This window comes from Coenobita brevimanus, chromosome 94 (genome assembly GCF_032717465.1).
Source record: "Coenobita brevimanus isolate Jiangsu-jjx chromosome 94, ASM3271746v2, whole genome shotgun sequence".
NCBI lineage: Eukaryota > Metazoa > Arthropoda > Malacostraca > Decapoda > Coenobitidae > Coenobita > Coenobita brevimanus.
Window position 1 is genome coordinate 27881271 of NC_137047.1, and position 23956 is coordinate 27905226.

The following is a 23956-nucleotide window of genomic DNA, read 5'->3' on the forward strand; positions in this document are numbered from 1 at the left end:
TAGCAGATTAATCAGAGAGAGCAAACAATCCACCATCTCCATCCTGTGTATCCTCATACATGTGAAAAATCCATTTGGTAATGCATTATTCTAATTCATTACCAAACGAATTTTTCATTACCAAATTGGCCCACACTTGGTAATGAAAAATACCAAATGGCAACCTGACAGGGGAGGGAGGAGGGGGGAGGAAGGAAGGGGTGAAGGGACCATGGTGTAACAGCTGTTCGGCGCCAGGCGGGAATTTCCAATTATGGGAGGGAAAAAAAGTCAGATTTTTTTTCGAATTTTTTGCGGTTTTTGGCCCATTTTTGGAATATTGGATCCCAGGAGGATTATGTCCGGTTAGTGGGGATGTTCGGATATTGGGCGTTCGGATATTAGAGGGATTACTGTATATATATATATATATATGTACACACACAGTGGGCTCGCATAGTGCGTGAGAGATTGGGCGGTGCACACGCTCGCGCATTGGGAATTCACGTACTAGGATTACATAATCTTATGGGAATAATTACATATGGGCGGTACCCCCTCATACCTGGACATTTTTTGGCCCTTAGAGACATAATAAAGGTCATATGTTTCAGACATTTTACTAAAGCTATAGCTACAATAACAAAAATATGGGTAGTCACCTTAACAACAGTAGACAACAGGCCTGGTGACCTTAAATAACAGGGGTTCTGATGCGCGGCAACACTTACAGCGCCACACTCCCCACCGCACCTCCCACTGCACCAACACTTCCCTCCGCAGACTTCTCTTGATCACCTTCCCCAGGAGCATCCAAGTCACTCACTTCGGCCATAAACCCTTCAAAGTCCAATGCTGACACTTCTGACATTGCATCCTCTTCATCCTCAACAGGATCAGGAGCAGACGATGTCGATGGTTCCGCTATTTCACCTACTTGAGGCCGCTGTGTGTAGCTTGTTATGAGCATCTGTCTTCACCTGTTTATTTCTTCCCTGTGCCTGTCTGTGTAGAAACCGAAGAGTTTGTCGATACCAACCAGAAGTTCCTCCATTCTTAGGTTGCTCACTTCCTGTACCTTCACCTCTTCCTTGAGCTTATCCACGGCAGCAAGGATCTTGCTAATGTATGACTTACACAACTCAGTCCTGCCTTCCATCATACTAGGATGCTCAACTTGACTCCGTCTGGCGTCGGGCTCTTCGTCAACCTCGTCTGTCCGTTGCAACACTTCCTCGGGAGGCTGTTCCTCAGTAGCAGTGTGCACTTCTTGTATGTCCGCCAATGTAATGTCCTCGAAACCTGGTACAGCTTGTGCTGCTGTCAATGTTGCTGCCTCACCATCGGCCAGTGGTTGAATGGCCGTCTCCTTGGTGATGCACAGGTGAGGCACGAGCATTCGTCACACATGGTTCATCGTTGCAGGTGTAATCTGGTGCCAGGTTTGAAGGAGAAATTCAACTGCGTCCTTCACCGTAAAGTTACGCCAAAATGCCTCAACAGTCATGGCATCTGTGGTAGGTCGGGATAGAGGTGTTGGTGGAGATGGAATGGGAGCAGATGCCTCATCAAGGTCTTCGTCGTGATCTTGTAGGGCATGAAGCTCCTCTTGTGTGTCGGTCTTCCTGCGTAGGTAGTCATACACTTCCTTATGGTAGAAATGCTTCACTGTGGTGATTAGTTCTTGATCGAGCAGCTGCATTAGTGACGTTGTGCGGGGCAGCAGAAGCCCAACATGACAATCCTTGTGAAGATCTTCCAGGTATGGAGGGTGACATGGTGCGTTATCAAGCACAAGGAGCATCTTAAATGGAATGCCCAGTTCCCGACACTTGGCTCTCACATCAGGGACACACCGCCTAGTTAACCAGTCTGCCATAATGTTCACGGTCATCCAACCATTTACGGACTTATACCAATACACGCCACTTGCATCCATGTTCATGAGGTTTTTGTAGCACCTTGGATGTGAAGCTGTGTGTACAACAACTGGCCTCATCTTGTGGCTCCCAGACAGGTTTACAGCGAACATTACCGTTATCTTACACTTCTGGAGCTTGTGACTAGGGGCTTGTTTCTGTTTTTTAGTGATGTAAGTTGATTTGGGCATGACCTTGTAGTATAATGACGTTTCATCGACGTTGTAGATCTGGTCCTTGGTGTACTGTCCATCCTCAAGAAGCGCTCTCAATATCGCAGGATAGTCTCTCGCGGCCAGCTCATCGGCAGAGGCACGTTCACCAGACAATTTCACGTAACGGAGTTCCTTGCGCTTGAGAAAACAGTCCAGCCATCCAACCGATGCCCTGAATGGTTTTTCCACTTTTAACCTTCAAGATGCAGCCTTGTAAAAGAGCTGGGCTTGGTTCCGAATAAATCTTCCATTGAGTGGAACACCTTCCTTTTCTTTCCGCATTATCAAGGTGGCAAGATAGCGCTCCATTAATATCATAGCACGATTTCCCACCTGTGAACGGCCGTCTAGGTCAGAGTCACTGTACGTTTTTACTACACCTTTATGGCTTCACGGTTCTTCCACACAGTTCTCACTGTAGATTCAGCCAGTCCCAGGGTTCCCCCGATAGCTGTGTTTCCTTGACCCTCCTCCTTCATCTTAATTATCTTTAACTTAGTGGCGTGCGTCAGAAGTTTCTTTACTCTTGGGGTTGGAGCCATGGTGCAGCAAAGTACAGGCAGCACAAAAAACACCACACGTTGTACACGACAGGTTAGCTGTAGAGAGTGGATCCGCACAGTGCACGAGCCGGGACTGTTATGGCGCACCCACTCCCTTATACCCCAAGGTGTGCAGTAGAATGCCCGGGAATTTCTGCGCATCAACATGACGACACGTGACGCGCTCTGTGAGGGGTGATCGCGCACTAGTAGAAAATGGCATTTTTGAGCCACTCCCTGCCTCTGCCTCGCGTTCTGTGCGGTAAACTCGCGCATTAAAGGGTTTTTGGTTATGATTTTTGGTCACTCGTGCACAAGGCGAATCGCGCACTGCGGTGACGTGCACTGTGCGAGCCCACTCATATATATATATATATATATATATATATATCCCTGCTTGTCGTAAAAGGCAACTAAAAGGGTTGGCAGAGGGTTAGTGCCCCTCCCCGGAAAACAACTAACTAAAAAAACAAACAATAAGCCTCGGACAAGGACTGACCAAACTATGACGACCAAGGACCGGACAAAGGACATGGTTATCGGAACATGGAATGTAAGGGGAGCGAATGATGAGGTGAAAGAGAAAGAGATTGTCCAGGTGCTTGAGGGTGCGAAAGTGGATGTATGTGGAATAACTAAAACAAAATGGAGAGGAGAAAGTGTGAGAGAATGGGAGTATGGATGGGGTATATGTGCAGGAGTAGGTGAGAATGAGAGGGCAAAGGAAGGAGTATGTATAGTTGTGAGTAAAAGATAGAAGAAGAGCATTAGACAGTATGGATCAGTTGGGTCAAGGATTGTGTGGGTAAAGTTGAAAGTTGGAATACAAATGTGGGCGATTGTGTGTGTGTATGCGCCAACGCAAGATCGTGCTAGAAGAGTGAGAGAAGAGTTCTGGACAAATGTAGAAGTGTGCATGGAAAAGTTTGGAAGGAATGAGAGAGTGTTTTTGATTGGTGATATGAATGGTAAAGTTGGGAATGTGAAGGTGGATGCAATAGTTGATGAGTGGGGTGTGCCTGCTGAGATAGATGAGAATGGGAGTGCATTTGTGGACATTTGTGCTGGGAGGGGGTTGGTGATAGTCAATACCCTCTTCAGGCATAAAATGATCCACAGGTATACATGGCGAGTGATGAGAAGGGTGGATGGTGAACTGAATGAAAGGAAGACAATGATTGATTATGTGTGTGCGGATGAAAGGATGCGAAGATATGTAATGGATGCAAGAGCTCATAGAGGTTGGGGGAGTGGACTTTCTGACCACTACTTGGTGGTGGCCAGAATTAGAATTCAAGTAAGATGGAGGAATAGAAGAAGGGAAAGACGAGAGGAAGGAGTAGTTGCAAGGAGAGTGGAAAGGTTACAAGAGGATGAGAAAAAGGCAGAGTATAAGAGAGAAGTGGAGGAACAATTGGGCAAATGTGAATTGGAGCAGATGGGAGACGTGGAAGGTGTGTGTAGGATATTTACAGAAGAAATATATGCAGCATGTGATGTGGTGTGTGGAAGGAAGAGAAGACGGAGGGGGGTGCAAGGAACAGCGTGGTGGACTGAAGAGGTGACACAGGTTGTGGCACAAAAGAAGAAAGCATACAATGAATGGATGAGAAATAGGGGCGTAGAAGAAGTTGAGAGGCGGAAGAGAGAGTTATACTGTATGTAAAAAGAAAGAGAGAGGTGAAAAGATTAGTAAGAGAGAGTAAGAAGAGAGTGGATGAGAAATTTGGAAGGAATTTGAGTGTAAAGTGGAGGGACTGTAAGAAAATGTTCTGGAAAGAGTGAAAAGAGTAAGACAGGGTGGAAGTGAAGTTAGCAGGGGAGTGAAAGATAAAAATGGTAGATTACTAGTGGAGAAGGGAGAAAAAGTGAGCAGATGGAGAGAACACTTTAAGGAACATAGAGGATGGAAGTAATGCGAGTATAAGTGGCTAGGGAATGGCTGGGAGAAGGAGGGAGGTGAGAAGACAGGAAGAAATCAGTAGGATAGAAGTTGTGGAAACAATGAAGAAAGTTAAATCGGGGAAAGCCCCAGGAATTGATGGAGTGTGTGGTGAAATGCTGAAACATGGGGGAGAGATAGTAGTAGAATGGATGTGGAAGATGTGCTGATTGGCCTGGGAGGAAGGTAGTATAAGTGGCTAGGGAATGGCTGGGAGAAGGAGGGAGGTGAGAAGACAGGAAGAAATCAGTAGGATAGAAGGATTGGAAGTCAGGTATAATTATTCCCTTGTACAAAGGAAAAGGGGAAAAAGAAGTGTGTGGTAATCATAGGGGCATTTGTCTTCTTAATATAATAGGAAAAGTGTATGGTAGGATACTTATTGACAGAGTTAGAGAAAGAACAGAGAAATTAGTTGGAGAAGAACAGGGAGGCTTTAGGAAGGGAAGAGGTTGTGTAGATCAGATATTCATTCTTAGATCTTTAGTGGAAAAGTTTCTAGAGAAGGGAAAGAAGTTGTATGTGGCTTTCATGGATTTGGAGAAAGCATATGACAGGGTGGATAGACAAGGATTGTGGAAAGTGTTAAGAATATATGGAGTAGATGGGAAGTTGTTGAATTCTGTGAAGAGTAGGTACGATGGTGCGAAGGCTGCAGTACGTGTGGATGGTGAACTAAGTGAATTTTTCTCTTTGAAAGTTGGGTTGAAACAGGGATGTGTCATGTCTCCATGGTTGTTCAATCTGTACATGGATAGGGTAATAAAAGAGGTACAAGGTAGGGTAGTGGATGTTGGAGTGGCCCTGGTGAGAGAGGATAGTGTTTGGAAACTCCCTGTGCTGTTGTTTGCAGATGATACTGTGTTGTTGAGTGAAGATGAAGGGGAGCTGTAGGGCTTGGTGGATGAGTTTGGGAGAGTGTGTAAGAAACAGAATCTAAAGGTGAATGTAGGGAAGAGTAAAGTGATGGTCTTTGAGAGAGGTGAAGTTAGTGAATGTACAGCGAGGTTGGATGGTGAGGAATTAGAAAATGTGAGTACGTTTAAGTACCGGTACTTGGGTAGTGTGATGAGTAAGGATGGAGGTTTGAAGGGTGAAGTGCGTGAAAGGGCACAGCAGGGAAGAAAGGTTACTGGTTCTTTGAAAGCAGTGATAAGAAACAGGGAAGTAAGCATGGAAGTGAAAAAGTTACTACATGACAGTATTGTGATACCAACTCTAATGTACGGAAGTGAAACTTGGACGTTGTTGGAAGGACACAAGTCAAGAGTGAGAGCAGTGGAAATGAGTTATTTAAGAGGAGCCTGTTGAGTCACATGGAGAGACAGGCTGATGAATGAGGATATAAAGGAGCGTTGTGGTGTGGATGTGGATGTGATAGGAAGCGTTATGAGGAACACACTGAGGTGGTATGGCCATGTGGAGAGGATGGAGGGTGAAAGACTGACGAAGAGAGTGTATGTGAGTGAGGTGGAGGGGGGAAGAGGGAGGGGGAGGCCGAGGATGAGATGGAGGGATGGAGTGGAGAGGTATATGAGAGAGGGGGGTGTGAGTTGGGAGCAGAGCAATGAGATGGCGGGGGACAGGGCGACTTGGAGGCGATTTGTTTGTGGCCACCCCAAACGGGATTGAGGCATCTGGCAATAGATAGATATATATATATATATATAAGCCCTTATTTCACATGAACTTTTTTCACGCGATTTCGGTTATCCCCAAATTTTTCGTACAATAATTAAAACAAAAGTATAGTCTATCTATCTATCTATATACCTAGGCTGCTTCCCCCAAGGAAAGGGAGGTAGCCGAGACAGGACGACTCACTCTCCATTTACTCATCCATTCAAACACATTCATTCGCATCTTAGCCCCAAAGGGGAGAACGGACAGATCCTCACCGCATCACACCGCACAAGGGTCAACTGCGCAATGCAAGCAGTGACATCCACAGCAGGGCCCGACAGCAGAACTGGTTTACCCCTGCCACATCATAACAGACCCATCCCCTTACCCGCACCTGACCTGACTAGCTGATCAGACCAAATGCGGGAGAATATCCCCTCAGGGCTGCGTCATCACTTATTCATTCACAATTTCTCTCCATTTATTTCTGTCACGCACAGCCACTCTTCCTTGATCAACAGACATCCCTCTCGCATCCAGCGCTCTCTTCACACTGTCCATCCATCCTATTCGTGGTCTTCCTCTCAGTCTTACACCTCTCACATCAGATCTAGTTATCTTTTTCACCAATCGCTCATTATCCATTCTCTCCATATGCCCAAACCATTGCAACACCCTCTGCTCAACTCTACCAGCCATCTCCCGAACAACTCCAGTTCTCCTTCGCACTTCATCATTTCGCACTCGATCCATACGCGTCACTCCACACACACTCCTCAGACATCTCATCTCCATTACATTCAAACTTTTCCTCTCTGCTACACCCATATTCCATGTTTCAGCCCCATATAACGCAGTGGGTACCACAACACCCTCATACAGCCTTCTCTTTACATCCATTCTAAGCGAACGACATTTAAACACTTTTTTCATTCCTCCCAGCACCTTTCCTACTTCATTAATTCTAGACTTCACTTCTGCATCTATTCTTCCATCCACAGCAACATGTGACCCTAGATATTTAAAACAATCTACCTCCTCAAACAACTCACCATTCAAAACTATATTCATCCCCCTACCATCTATCAACCTCGTACACTTCATCACTTTACTCTTATTCTCATTTACTTTCAATTTCCTCCTTTCACACACCCTTCCAAACTCCTCTACCAACTGTCTCAATTTCTCCTCTGAATCAGTCACCAATGCAGTATCATCTGCAAACAGCAGTTGCTTCAGATTCCACTCTCCTCCATCAACATTTACCAGACTCAGACCACCTAAAACTCTTGCATTCACCTCCCTTACAACACCATCCATGTAAATATTAAACAACCAAGGCGACATCACACATCCCTGTCGCAGCCCCACTCTCACGGGAAACCAATCACTCACAGCATTTCCCACTCTTACACACGCTCTACTATTTACATAAAAACTTTTCACCCCTTTTAGTAACCTACCATCAAGTCCATACAATCTTAAAACAGTCCACAAAGCCTCCCTATCAATTCTATCATACGCTTTCTCTAAATCCATAAATGCCCAAAACACATCCTTGCCTTTCGCTAAATACTTTTCACACACTTGTCTCACAGCAAACACCTGATCAACGCATCCCCTCCCTCTCCTAAAGCCACACTGCTCATCACTAATCACTCCCTCTGTACCCTCTCTAACTCTCATAATTAACACTCTACCATACACTTTACCTACAACACTCAACAGACTTATACCCCTAAAGCTAGTACATTCATACTTATCACCCTTGCCTTTATACAACGGGACCACACAAGCACTTGCCCAGTCAATTGGCACCATACCTTTCTCAAAGCACACATTCAATAATCTTACTAACCAGTCAACAATAGTCACTCCACCACCCTTCAGGCATTCCACAGCACACCCATCCATACCTGCAGCTTTCCCTGTTTTCATCTCCTTTACTGCCTTCTCCACTTCCTCCTTCGTGATCAAAGAATCATTCAACTCTCCCAACACATTTATTCCTTGCACCCTTCTATCTGCCACAATCTCAGCCACGTTTTCCTCCTCTGCATTTAACAATCTTTCAAAATACTCTGCCCATCTCTTCCTTACTGCATCCATCTCAATTAACATCCTTCCATCCTCTGCTTTTACTCGTTCTTCCTTCCCAGACTCTCCCTTTCGCACCCTTTTCACCTCCTTCCAAAACATTTTCTTATTCTGTTGAAAATTCTCTGTCAGCCGCCTACCCCACCTCTCATCTGCTGCCACTTTAGCATCACGCACAGCCCTTCTCGCTCTATTCCTCTTTTCCTTATACCTTTCATATGACATCTCATCCTTCCTCTGCAGCCACACTTCATATGCACGTCTCTTCTCAGCCACAGCCATACTTACTTCCTCGCACCACCATTCACTTCCTTTTCTTACACCACCACCCACACGTCTCACACCACACACCTCTTCTGCATGCTCCACCACAGCACTCTTAAACAACTGCCATTCCTCCTCCACGCTGCCATTTTCCCGATCTTTCACTGCGTTCCACTCATCTTTCAATTTCTCCTGATACTCTATCTTTTTCTCTCTTTTATCCAACTCACTCACTTTCAAAACCTCCCTGCCACACCTAACCCTCCTAGCTCTCACCCATCTCTTACCTACTCTTAACTTTCCCTCCACCAGGTAGTGGTCAGACATACCTCCACCCTCCCCTCTCAGAACTCTCACATCCAACAATCTTCCTATTTCATTCCTAGACACAACCACATAGTCCATCAAGGCTCTATCAACAACCCTTCCACCCTCCTGTCTCACCCATGTATACTTATAAATATCTTTCTTCTCAAACAGCGTATTCCCAATCACCATCTCTCGCTCAACACACATCGCTATCATTCGTTCCCCATTTTCATTTCTTCCAGGCACACCATGCATACCAACTACGCCTTCAACTGCTACATTTCCCACTCTAGCATTCAGATCTCCCATCATTACCACATTCACATTCGCTCCAAAACTCTGCAGACACTCATCAACATCATTCCAGAAAGACTCCCTCTCTTGTTCATCCCTTTCACTACCAGGCCCATATGCACTCACAAACACCCACAACTCACGTTCAAATTTCGCTTTCACCCACATCAGTCTCGATGACACCTCCTTCCATTCAATCACACACTGCTGCACTTCCGGACTCACTAACAAGGCCACACCTTCTCTTGCCCTTCCTCTATCAACACCTGACAATCTTCCATTCACACTTCCAAACATATATTCCCCCTTCCCTTTCATCTTCGTTTCACTCAAAGCTAACACATCCAACTTTCTTCCCACAAACATTCTCCCAATCTCCTCCCTTTTAGCCTCAATTGTACTACATCCACGCACATTCATAGACCCAATCTTCAGGGTGCGGGGATAACTCCATCCCCCGTCCCTTTCTCTGGCCTGTCTCTTTTTAGGAACTAAAAAAACAGAGTATTCAAATAAATAATTTTGATATACAGTACAAGAGAAATAAATAAAATATAAAAATGCCTACCTGCTGCCCATGTGCATACATATGTATGTGTGTGTGTATGTGTGAGAGGTCGGTCTACCACGCACCACACAGTCAGTTTGAATCCGATGGTCGATACATGCGTGACTTGCGAATCGTTATTTGTGGCTTATTTTTCTGCCTTCCAGTGATTGCTTGCCTCGTCTGCCAACATGGGGCCTAAGCATAGTGCTAGTGATGCATGTGGTAACACACAAAAACGGACTAGTAAAGTGATGTTGCTGACAGAGAAAGTTAAAGTGTTGGACAAACTTAAGGGAGGAATGTTGGCGACAATTCTACATCAGGACGATTCCCCGTCATTTATTTACATACCAGTTTATTTAGCAAGTACAGTACACTAGTTTTTTACTTATATGAGTTATAAAATCCCCCTGAAAATTAGTTACTAAAGTATTAATTAATCAATAATAAGTATATTTATAGAATGACAGGAAATCGTCCATGTTTTGATGGTGAATTGACTTCGTGGTGAATTGTCTTGGAACCGTATGTTTGGGGTGAGTCAACTGTTCTTACAATAAAGAAGGCAGAACATAACGTAGCATACGGGAGACAGTGAGGGCTAGTGCACCAGACTGTGCTGAAGTGTCACCACCTACGCCTGTGAACTGGCTTGGAAACGTATGTTTGGGGTGAATGAGTCAACTGTTTGGACAATAAAGAAGGCAGAATGTAGCATATGGGAGGCAGTGAGGGCTTTTGAACTAAACTGTTGAAGTGTCTCCACCTACGCCTGTGCTTGTCAGGTTTCAGTGTTAAATTTCTTACATTTTTGTTGTTTTTCATACTTTATGCTAGATTATAAGGTGTATGTAGTGCATAAACAGTATTATTCAGATGTAGTATACTTAGTAGACATGCGTAATTATGTGCACACAAGGGCAGAACATATACGCGAATTTACCACATACGCGAAGGGTCTGGGAACGTAACCCTTGCGTGAATTAAGAGCGTACCTGTATATATATATATATATGTATACAGTGCTCATCAAAATTATTGAGCGCCTACTGCCGGGCTCGCAATACTTATGGCCAAAAAAGAATCACCCATTTTTGGGGGTAAAAACTGAGCCACAAGTTTGCAGGGCTAGCATGACGTCACAGCAGCCTGAGGCCTTCCAACACGCTGGTTGGTTCCCGCCTCAGTTGCCCACGGGCTGCCTGAGAGAGAGGAACTCCACCGCGTCTCCCTCTCTTTTTTGCGCCATTTTTTACCAAGTGTCCTGCAGCGTTTTGGCTTTCGCCACCTTGTTATGGCACCTACCCGTGAACTATCGAGTGAAATCATATCCCAGATCATTGCTCTGAAGGAGGCAGGCCACCAGACAAAGGAAATTAGTGAATTGGTTGGTGTGGCTCGATTGACAGTGCGTCGGTGGTGCGCGCGGTTTTGAGTGGAAAACAGCGGTGAAGTTCCCACAAAGAAACCGCTGTCTGGTAGGCCTAGGAAAACTTCCCCAAGGTCTGTTAATGTTTTAAAACGTGCAGTGGAGTTTAATCCTCGTGTGAGTGCAAGGAAAATAAAGGAGAGCAACCTGGAAGTGTTTGGTGAGGTGTCTGTGAGAACAGTGTCTCGTAGGGTCCATGAACTTGGTTACACAAGTCACAGGCCTGTGAGAAAGCCTCTTCTCACAAAGAACCAGTGACTTCGTAGGCTTGCCTTTGCTAATAAATATCTAAACTGGGGTGAGAAGCAGTGGTTGTCAGTGTTGTGGTCTGATGAGGCAACGTTTAGTGTCACCTGTAACAGCGGAGCACGTGTGTAACGGTGCAAAGGTAGTGACCCACTTGACCCACGGTATGTGGAAAGCACTGTTAAACATCCTGATTCACTCATGGTATGGGGTTGTTTCTCAGGGAAGGGTTTGGGGAAGCTTGTTGTATTTCCCAAGAACCTCAGAGTGAATCAGGATGTTTACATGGAGCTTCTATGTGATCATTTACCAGACTCCTTCGAGCTAACAGGTGCACGAGTGTTTCAGCAGGACAGTGCACCTGCTCATAAGGCCAAATCGGTCACCAATTGGCTTCGTGACTGCGAGGTATCATTCATGAAAGACTGGCCAGGAAATAGCCCAGACCTCAACCAGATTGAAAACCTATGGTACCTCGTAAAGAAGAGTCTCCAAGGAAAGGACGTGAGCTCTCTGCCTAAGCTGGAAGCCGCCATTTGTGACTCCTGGGACAAAATACCCCTCCAGCACCTCAGGAGCCTTGCCCTTTCACTTCCAAGACGTCTCAGGTCCGTGAAGAAGCGTAAAGGCTACCCTACGAAGCACTAAAGGTAAATAAAATGCATTATTTATATGTTTTTTCAGTGTTGAAAGGTTTGTTTCTTAGGAGGGACGCAGGGCACTCGATTCTTCTGACGAGCACTGTATATATGTATATATATAACTAATGTGTCCAACTATGGGCAAAAGCTTCAGAGCCTATTCCCAAGTCCCAGTAGTACTCCTTGGGGCCCAGTAGTCCACCTGCATCTCCACATGTCATGACTTCAGCACTAACACCCACCATCCATATTGGATACATGCTAGGGCTGTCTTATACAGGACTGGTGTACTGGTTTTTGTGGGGGTACTTTTATGACATGTCGGCGGGTCATCTGGTAGATCAGAAAAGTCTGCTTTTTAAGAAATTCAGGTCCTTAAACTGTTCCCTGTCCTAGCTGGGATTCAAACCTGGGTCCATTACAACTGCAGGCTGCCTCTCTACCGATTCTGCCACCAACTTCCCTTAAGGTCCTTAACAGCCCTGTGGGGGTTTGCGTTACTTTGACACCCTGGCCTGAAAAGCCCGGCAGAGCAATTGCAATAAAACTCTGCATTCAAATTTTCCTGCTTCATGCTTGATGTAACCTGCTCCAAGACCATCCCAGCTACAAGTTGAGAGGGAGGGAGGAGGGCTCCAGCCCACCAACAGAGGGGGGGTGAACTCCCCCCCCTTCCCTGTCTCTCCCTCTGCCTACTCCCTCATCCGATGCCTTATGTGTCGTATCTCAATCTTTCTACCCATCCTACTGTCATTAGAGCATAGAGGTGAGGTTTGGCTGTAGCAGTGACTCCCTTTCTCCCCCCCTCCTCAACTTACATTACCCCCCTGGCTTGGCTGCCAAGAGACATATCCCTCACCACTTCTCCTTCCTACTCGGATATGCAGATAAAGGTGATATTTCCACACTCTACATTCCCTCCCTCTGGAAATTCCCCGCCTTCCTCCTTTCCTCCCCTGTGTTATTCTCCTGCACCCTTGCGTGATGCATCGAATGAGGATTCATTTCCTGAATTTATTGCACTTTATAAACCCAAAATAAGACTTTGTTTTCATTGTAGCTGTACCTAGTGTATGTATAGTAATATCTGTGTATGTTATTAGCCCAACGTAATGTATATTATTGGAAATTTACCATGCATTACTGTATTTTTCTGTGAATTATGTCTCTATGCCACTGCTTTTTACACCTTTAGCATTGTAATTATTTGTTTGCTATGGTAAGTGAAATGTTTTTGCACATATAAAGCCATGTTATACCTTTATGTCACAGATATATCATGATATTTTATTATATTATCATGTTTGTAGGACTGAGTTCATTGATGAATATATCATTTCTGTTTTTTGCATGAAATTTTTCTTTTCCAGCATTTTTTTTTTTTTTTTTTTTTTTCCCCCCCCCTGTGGGGGCACTCACCATCCACTCACTCAATGTATTGCTGCTCTCAGGTGTCTACCCTTTCGTCTCTTCCGTCCTTCTTTCCTTCCATCCTCTTCTGTCTTTCTATCCTTCATTCTTTCAATGTCCTTCTGCCTACGGGTGACTTTACACTCCCTCTTCTGTCTTTCTTTCCTTCTTTCTTTCCTTTTCCTTCTGCCTGTGGGTGACTCTACACTGAGTGACAAGCCAAATGGTTTCCTGTACACCAGGAAACCATTTACTACTCTGGGTGGTAACCATATAACCAAATTTCGGCACCTGGTGGTTTAGTGGGTAATTATTGCGCTCCAGTCGGATTGAGCCTGTGAAGGTTTATATCCAAGGAGTGGTTGGAGTTGATTGCTCTTGTAATGCCACTCGGAGATGAGTGAGGCTGGTCACTCACATCTTAAATGTTGAGACCAACTGCCTAGCCCCGGGCTCCTACGCTCCTCTTGGGGCAATGTAGGATTGATGATGGAAGATGGATGGATGGATATATTTTTTGTTCAGGTTTAGTTAGGCAACTCTCATTCATGTCTAGGAACATTATTCACCTTGAATATCATGAGTTTTGACAGGTGAGTCACCGTAATGAGGCCATTTTCTGCGACATATGGCCTCTCACCAGGCTGGGAAGGATAACTAAAATTTTCTTTGCCGCGCTGCTGTGCGAGAACTATTTGGTCAATCTGGACAAGACTTACATCTTCGGGTGTGTAAATTCTTGCTCTTGAAATATACACCATAAATTTTAACATTGACAGTACTTGAAGAAACATTCCTTTTTTGCTGGGGAAGGGGGGGTTGAGTGAATTACGGACTTTAAGGGTTAAGAATATGAAGTTGTGGAATGGTTTTTAACAAGACAATATATGTCATGTTTACATCCAGCTGAATTTGAATGTGTTTGAATGGCAACAGTTGCAGAAAACTTTGACTCACAGAGTTAAGTACAGTGATCCCTTGGTTATCTGACATACATGAGGCCCTTATTTATCTGGACGTGCAGTATCCGGACATGTTCATTATACGGACACTGGACCTTGGCTCTATTAAACCATTATCTGAATTTACTTGCAATTATCTATCTATCTATCTATTGCCAGACGCCTCAGTCCCGTTTGGGGTGGCCACAAACAAACCGCCTTCAAGTCACCCTGTCCCCCGCCATCTCACTGCCCTGCTCCCAACTCACACCCCCCTCTCTCATATACCTCTCCACCCCATCCCTCCATCTCATCCTCGGCCTCCCCCTCCCTCTTCCCCCCTCCACCTCACTCACATGCACTCTCTTCGTCAGTCTTTCACCCTCCATCCTCTCCACATGGCCAAACCACCTCAGTGTATTCCTCATAATGCTTCCTATCACATCCACATCCACACCACAACGCTCCTTTATATCCTCATTCGTCAGCCTGTCTCTCCATGTGACTTGCAATTATCTGTGAGAACTTTGGCTGGCCAGCCGACGTGTTCAAACATTTGGTATTGTGGTTGCTGGCCTCGAGCCGTGAGCAAGAAGTAGGCCATAACCCACAACCAGAGCTAAAATATACGTCCACCCCTGTACTGAATGGTCAAAGTTGCGCACTTGTCCGATCACTCCCAACAAACCTCCAGCACCCGAGTAATACAACTGTAACCCACAAATGGTGTCAAAACATCTGTAAGCATCCCCACTGAATGTCCAAAGTCACATGGCCTCCGGGCTGTCTTTCCTAACTGCCACTGAGATTGTGACACAGACCGCAAGCCACGAGTGCATGTTCAGTGACAGTGGCTGTCCGCCTCTCTACTGAACGTCCAAAGTCTCCTTGTCACCATGTTTTGTTTCCGCATGGCCACTGGGTGTCTGACAGACCAATAGCCGCAAGTAAATGTATGGTAAAAGCGCCCGTCTGCCTCGTGACAGAAGGATGAAAATCCTGGCCATGGCCTCACTTCTCCCCCCCCTCCCATCCCTCCTCCTTGCCCTCTGGGCTCCCCCTTCACTCTATTAGTCCCTACCCTTCTTTGTGATGATAACACTGACTCGTGAGTTTTTAAAGATTTTTGCGATTTATTCAACTACTATTGGTTGTATCGAAATTCCTCAAAGTCCACGAGAAAGCTCATGAAATTCTATATCCAGACATATAGTTAACTTTTGGAAGGTGCTGGCAAAATTTTGCATTAGGATGGTGTGGGAAGTTGTAGGAAGGTAAGTTTTACTCCTGAAACTTTATTCTCACTGCATTTCTGTACTTACCAGTTTTATGTGTTTTTATTAGCTTATAGTATAAACACCAGCAAAGATGATGGTATGCCATTTATACCATCCATCCATCCATCATCCAATCTTTGTCGCCCCATAAGGAGCGTAGGAACCTGGGGCTAGGCAAGCTGGCCCTGACGTTTAAGATGAGAGTGACCAGCCTCACTCATCCTTGAGTGGCATTACGTGAACAATAAACCCCAACCACCCCTTGGATATAAACCTACACAGGCTCAATCCAACTGGAGCACTTTAATTACCCACTAAACCACTAGGCGCCATGAATCGGTTATATGGTTACCACCCAGCATAGTAAATGGTTTTCTGGTGTACAGGAAACCATTTGGCTTGTCCCTCAGTGTAGAGTCACCCATAGGCAGAAGAAAGACGAAAGAATGAAGGAAAGAAAGACACAAGAGGGGTGTAAAGTCACCCATAGGCAGAAGATAGAGGAAAGAAGGAAGGAAAGAAAGAAAGATGAGGAAGGATGGAAGAGAGGAAAGGGCAGACACCTAAACCAGCACTACATTAAATGAGTGGATGGTGAGTGCCCCCACCTATACCAATACTGCAGAAGCAATTTCCAGTGGCATATTTGGCCGTGGAATTTTTATTGAGACCCGGGAGCAATTACTTGTCACAGATCTCGATTTTCAAACCGTCTTCAGTTTTTTTGTGGATTTTTATTGTTTATGCATTGCTTTCGTGATATTTAGTATTAATACGGATTATCCTATGCTTGTTTTGATGTCTCAGTATGGCAGAATGACCAGAAAACAGTGCCAAAATTAGGAGGGGTACTGTACATACAGTAGTGTATAGCTAGGGTGCTTTTTGGTTTTCATTTTTTTTTTTTTCATGGTTTCCTTGGTGTTTAGCATTATTTTGGATATTCCTATGTGAATTTTGATGTCAAACTATGGCAGAATGACCTGAAAACAATGCCAAAATTAGGAGGGGTACGATACATAACAGTAGTGTGGAGATAGGGTGTTTTTTGGTTTTCAGTGTTTTTTTTTTTTTTAATGGTTTTCTTGGTGTTTAGCATTACTTTGGATCTTTTTCTGTGTGTTTTGATGTCTAAATATGGCAGATTGACCTGAAAACAGTACCAAAATTAGGAGGGGTACTGTACATAGAGTGGTGTATAGGTATGGTGTTTTTTTTTTTTTTTTTTGAAAATTATTTTGGATAATCCTATGTATGTTTTGATGTCAAAGTATGGCAGAATGACTGGAAAGCACTGCCAGAATAAGGAGGGGTACTGTACATACAGTAGTGTATAGGTAGGGTGGTTTTTGGTTTTCATTGGTTTTTCTGCATGGTTTTCATGGTGTTTAGCATTACTTTGGATATTCCCATGTGTGTTTTGATGTCTAAATGTGCCTGAATGATCGGAGAACACTGCCAAATTAAGCATAGATACTGGAGAAAGTTTTTTTTTTTTTTTTTTTTTTTTTAAATAAAGGAGCCAATGGCCAGGAGCCCACAAACTGTTCCTTCCAAGAAAAAAATGAAAACAATATATAAGCGAGCCAAATTCAAGATGGTAGGGGAACAGTGTTCATTATCCGGATGTTGCCACTACCCAGACATGCCTTTGGCTCTGTTATGTCCAGATAATTGAGGGATTCGTATTGATACCTTTCCTAGTATGTGATAATGAAATTACACAATAATGAAAGCACAGGACCTCTGAGATTTGTCCTAATTGGTACGGGGCAACTCACTTGTAAACCAAGATTTTCCCTTTTACAACAGTTTAGACTCACTACATGCATACATACTGTTAGGGTAAGTACTGTATCAGAAACACATATAGGCATGGTTAGGTTAATAGAAAATCATGAAAAGGGCACAGTAAAGAAGAAACATGCACCATATAGAGACCTGAGATGGGCTTGGGGTATGGGGTTTTGAGGCTAGGGAGTGGAGGTAGTGGTCTCCACCACCTGGGATTAACTCTCAAGTAGAGTCTCATCTTTGAATCCCTCAAAGCCGTCAGAAACCACAGATTTTATACCATGATTGTCGGCAGAATCCACCTCAGATGTGCAGTAGTGATGTTTTTTAGCTGAAAAATATGCAATAATGCCAGGAGTACAGATTTTCATGTAGTATGATAACGAAAACTGCTGTAACCAAGTGCATGATAACCGAAGGATCACTGTAGTAGCGAAATGAATTTTAGCTCCTATATCTTGAATTACCAGGGGAAGATAATCATATCACTTGTAACACCAGAATATTCAAGCCCTTTTTAATTGAATTTAAATCATATAATTTCCATTATCTTTAGGTCAGCGAGGTGGTCTTTGGGATGGTCAGCATCATTGATGCTTAGTTTAAGATTGTAGACATGTATAGTCTTAGTAAATTAATTATTAATTATTTGATAGTTTAGTGGTAGTTGGGGGCACTCACCATCCACTCACTCAGTGTAGTGCTGCTTTGGGTGTCTGCCCTTACCTCACTTCTTTCCTTCCTATTCTGTCTTTCATTCATTCTTTCCTCTTTCTTCTGCCTATAGGTGACTTTACACTCCCTCTTTCCTCTTCCTTCCGCCTGTTGGTGACTCTGCACTGAGTGACAAGCCAAATGGTTTCCTGTACACCAGAAAACCATTTACTACGTTGGGTGGTAACCATGTAACCAAATTTTGGTGCCTGGTGTTTAGTGGGTAATTTAGGTGCTTCAATGGGATTGAGTCTGTGTAGGTTTATATCCAAGGGGTGGTTGGGGTTTATTGCTCATGTAATGTCACTCAGGGATGAGTGAGGCTGGTCACTTTCATCTTAAATGTCAGGACCAACTTACCTAGCCCCAGGTTCCTACACTCCTCATAGGGCAATAGAGGATTGGATGATGGATGGATGGAATAATAGAGTGTACATTTATATGAATGTCTGTTTTCATATTTGGCATGTAGGAGTGGTTGGACAGTTTTGTGGTTTGCATATTATGATTTATATCAGAAGCTTCACAGTTATCTTATCCACAGGTGCACCAGCATTGACTGAGGCCATCCACCACATGAGTGAAGCATACTCTGACATTGGCACTGTGTTTGAGGAAGAGCCAAAGCATGACTGGGACCCACTATGCCACCTCCTCTTTGAATATCGTGGCCTTATTGAGGGTTTCCCAAATGTCATCTCAGCAGCCAAGGTTTGACATGTTATGATTAATTTGCTAGTTTGTGCAATGAAGTTCTTGGTATTAAACAGAGGTGTAAGTATGGAGGCTGCAAGCGGATTGCATGAAGGTGTGCATGGGCAAACGTGGCATGAGAATAAGTCAAGAGTAAGAGTAGTGGAAGTGGGATTTTGAGGTATTTAGTGTGTGTAGAGTGCATAAGATAAGAAAGAATCTGAGTAATGAAAGATGTGAGGAAATCTGTTGATAATTTAAGGTTGAATACAGTGTGCATAAATGGTATGGTCATAGAGAAGGTGGTGAAAAGGATTTACTGTATGTGAGTGAGTTTGATTGTGGGAGGAGGTGGATGGTTATGGTAAATGAGTGTGTAAAAGAGCAGAGCATTGTGTGGAAGATGATGAAGCCAGGGATCTGACAGGGGATTGAGTTGGTTGGATAAATTGTGTGTGGAGGAGCATATGACAATGGTTTGACACCTTTATTTTAATAATAGTGATGAATTGACTGTCTGGTTGGTAATGTGAATCACATCTGTAATGAAAAATACCCCCAAAATATGTGCAGAAAGTTAGGCCAGTAAGATGGAACCAGGATTCCTGGGGACTGCCTGGTGAGTGAATGAGTGCCTGCCCATTTCACTGGGCATGTAGTTGATAGTTCTCCCACTACTATGCATTTCCCTTCCCCACTTTTGGAACCCTTCCTCACCTGTCTTAGGGGGAAGAAGTATTGAAGTACCAGTATTATATAGATGTGAGTCCACCTAGGGCTTTGCTAGAGTGAAGCACCTTGCAGTGCGTATGGAAATTCTGAGTTAACTTCAGTGAAGCACCATATAGGGGGTTTACTAGAGTGAACCACTGTGCATGTGAAAATCCATAGGAGACTAAAGTAACACACCACATGGGCTTTGGTAAAATGAATCACCATGCATGTAGAAATACCTTGGGTGTGACTGATTGACTGGGCCATTCCTAGAGATGCTTCCACGCATATAAAAATGTCAAAATTGTGATGATGATTATCATGATGATGATCATAATGATGATTGATCAATAATTATGATGATGATGATGATGGTAGATGGTGGTGGTGGTGGTGATGAGTTGTATGTGCCTAAAAGGTATAGATACTAAGCCTTGCCAAGCTGCAGACCTCATGTGAGGCACAATGAAGGTTTGCAGAGGCCACACCACAAGCCTTAAATTATGAGGAATAGTTTACAGTGGTTGTAACACAGTGACTCAAGGGAGGTAAACTACCTTACAAAGAATCAGCACAGCAGGAGCTAAACTAGACTGAGTATTGGAGAATGTGTATAATGGGATCAGTTCTGTTCCAAGAGTTCTCTTTGATGATTACAAATTCAAACTACTGATTGAGACATGAGTAATTTATGTTGTCATAGACTGTGCTAAAATTTGGTTTTTACTCTGATACTCCACATGTGTTGTAAAAGTGACTACAAGGGGTAGTACTTAGTAGCTGCGCACTGGAGCTTTCTGTCTCCCCCCCACCCCCCTTTATAATGGTATAAAGATGTGGCTACCTCACTGCCTAGCACTTGTGTTGCATTAAGATTTGTACTTACAATATATGTCAGAGAAGACATTTAACCTGGGACTTCCATTCTGTTTTCAGTCCTATGTCCAGGGAGATCAAGAAACATTGCACAGGACCATCATGCCCATTGGGAAATTAAACTAGGTTGATGATTTTTTTTTACAACTACAATATTGATTTTAGTACTGAATCCATTTCTCCTACATTCAAATTAGACATCCTGTGACCACTATAGGCTGTTTGCATAAGATGTTGAGGGCAGCATAGTAAGTGCTATGTGCATACTGGAAGACCAGATTTATCATAAATCATATTAGCGATAAAGTTTGGATGTAATGCTCATTTTTTCAGTTTTGTTTCATTTTGTTTATAAAGGCTCCAACATGCTTGCATGCATCAGCCTTGGTCACCCAATGGCAGCTTTCCATGCCGCTCGATCTCTGACAACCTCTCCCTTCATTTCCCCTATCCCGGAGGTCACACTATATGACTTTGTCCCAGATCTTCTTCAGTCTGCCTTTCAAAACTCTACCCTTAACATTCATACCTCTGACCCTCAGCACCAAGCTGTCATTCTCCATCCTCTCCACATGCCCAAACCATCGCAGCCTACTCCTTCTCATCCCTTCTAATCACATCATGAATACATTGAAGTCCCATCCCCCCTGTCATTTCTTCATTCACAGTTCTGACCTCCCCCCCCCCCACCCAGGCCTGCCATTCAAGGACACACTACACATCCATCAGATCATTCTGATTGCTGTACATTTGAGCCTATGAATATCCTGCTTCTGTACTGGCCATGTCTCACAACGATACAGCATTACACTCCTAACATATAATGCATACAGGGGCCCCTTAGCACAAAGGAAAAGCCCTCCCAATGTCAGTAGAGGCAACAACTCCCTATACTTCCAATCGGTTCTTTACCCTTGCTACTGAGATAACTCTAGCCTCACCTCCAGCACATACCATGTTTCCAAAATGACAAAACTCCTCCACACACTGAGGAGAATCTTTCCATATGTTCTTTACACACTACACATAAAATCAACATTATTTACATCTGCCCTGTAATACTGCTATATCTCTTATGCATTCACTTACCACAAACACTGCACAAAATGAAATTATTTCTCACACCCTTGTGGCAAAATGTGATTGGCCATACTACTTCTACTATGACAGTACCACCACTTGCCCTAAGAATAACTTTAGTTTTATCCACATTTACTCTCTAACACTTGTACCCCATTCCATCTCTTTAATTCGTAAATCTTTTCTCTGCTGCCTCTCACTTTGTACAGTGAACATGAGGTCGTCAGCATACATCATCTCCCACGGGAGTCCAGTTCTGAAGTAATATGAGAGCTTCAAGCACCACAGCACATAATAAGGGCCTTAAAACTGATCCCTGATGCACCCCAATGTTCACAGAATATTCAACATTCAGACCTTACTTAAGCACCACAGTGAATAATAAGGGGCTTAGAACTGAACCCTGATGCACACAAGTCTATCCATCTATCTATCTATTTCCAGATGCCCTAATCCTATAAGGAGTGGCCACAAACAAATTGCCTCCATGTCACCCTGTCCCCGTCATTTCCCTGCCCTGCTCCCAGGTCACACCCCCCTCTCTCATATACCTCTCCACTTCATCCCTCCATCTCATTCTTGGCCTCCTCCTTCCTCTACCCCCTTCACCTCACTCACATACACTCTTTTCATCAGTATTTCGCTCGCCATCCTCTCCACATGGCCAGACCACCTCAGTGTTTTCTCCTAATGCTTCCTATCACATTCACATCCACAACACAATGCTCCTTAATGTCCTCATTTGTCAGTCTGTCTGTTCACATAATTCTACATGTTCCTCTCAGACAACCCATTTCCATGCTCTCACTCTTGACTTGTGTCCCTCCAACAAGGTCCAAGCTTTACTTTCGTATGTTAGAGTTGGTATCAAAATACAGTAAGACTTCGATATAATGGACTTCAGTAGACTGGAATTTGCTTTTATCGGAATCGAGGAGCTACTGGACTAAATTCCTGTATATCGGAAAAAGTCTGATAAAGCCAGAAGCAGTCCAGACTGCCTGACCACTTCAATTATGTTCACCACAATAAGGTAAATAAAAGATATGTCTATCAGTGTAAAGTACAGTATTATTATATATATTATACTCTTTGATTATTGTAGTGAAGGTATAATACAGTACAGTACTTCAGTGGTAGTGAAAACAGTTTAAAAACCATTGGTGCAATCTGGACTAATGTCTGATATATCGGAAAAAGTCTGGGTTAGCAGGGGGGAAGTCCGGATGTCACTTTTATCAGAATTTCGCCTTTTTTTGGAATGGCTTGAACCCCAATTACTCCTTTATGGTGAAGTCTTGCTGTACTGTCATGCAGTGACTTTTTTACTTCCATGCTCACTTCCCTGTTTCTAATCACTGCTTTCAAAGAACCAGCAACCTTTCTTCCCTGTTGTACCCTTTCAAGCACTTCACCCTCTAAATTTCTATCCTTACTCATCACACTACCCTAGTACATTTAAATTTCTATCCTTACTCATCACACTACCGTAGTACATAAATGCACTCACATTTTCCATTTCCTCCTTACCCAACCTCACTATACATTCATTGACTTCATTTTTCTTGAAAACCATAACTTTAATCTTCCCTACGTTTGCCTTTAGATTCCGTTTCTTTCACACCCTCCCAAACTCATTCACCAAGCCGTGCAGCTACCCTTCATCTTCACTTAACAACACAGTCTCATCTGCAAACAACAGTACAGGGAGTTTGAACATCCATTGAGACATGACACATTTTTGTTTCAATCCAGCCTTCAAATAGAAAAATTCACTCAGTTCACCATCGTCACGCACTGCAGCTTTAGCACCCTCATACATACTCTTCATGGCATTCGACAACTTCCCATTTACTCCGTATATTCTTGATACGTTTTACAATCCTTGTCTATCCACGCTGTCAAATGCTTTCTCCAAATCCATGAAGGCTGCATACAACTTCTTTCCCTTCTCTAGAAACTTTTCCACTAAAGACCTAAGAATGAATATCTTATCTGCACAACCTCTTCCATTCCCAAAACCTCCCTGTTCTTCTCCAACTAATTCCTCTGTTATTTCTCTAACTCTGTCGGTAAGTATCCTACCATATACTTTTCCTATTACACTAAGAAGACAAATGCCCCTGTGATTACCACACGCTTCTTTTTCCTCTTTTCCTTTATCATCATCATCATCATCATCGTCATCATCATCATCATCATCATCATCATCATCATCATCATCATCATCATCATCATCATCATCATCCAATCCTACATTGCCCCATGAGGTGCGTAGGGGCCCGGGGCTAGGCAAGTTGGTCCTGACATTTAAGATGAGAATGACCAGCCTCACTCATCCCTGAGTGGCATTATGTCAGCAATAAACCCCAACCATCCCTTGGATATAAACCTTCACCGGCTTAAT

General features: G+C 43.7%; 1 protein-coding gene across 1 annotated transcript in view; it reads left to right on the forward strand.

Moving 5' to 3' along the window:
• SH3PX1 (sorting nexin 33-like protein SH3PX1) overlaps window positions 1-23956 on the forward strand; it is a 323543-nt gene that overhangs the window by 261724 nt on the left and 37863 nt on the right. The window contains exon 10 of the mRNA XM_080282787.1: window positions 18731-18897. Coding sequence (XP_080138913.1) covers window positions 18731-18897 — 167 coding nt within the window. The remainder of the gene's footprint in view (window positions 1-18730; window positions 18898-23956) is intronic.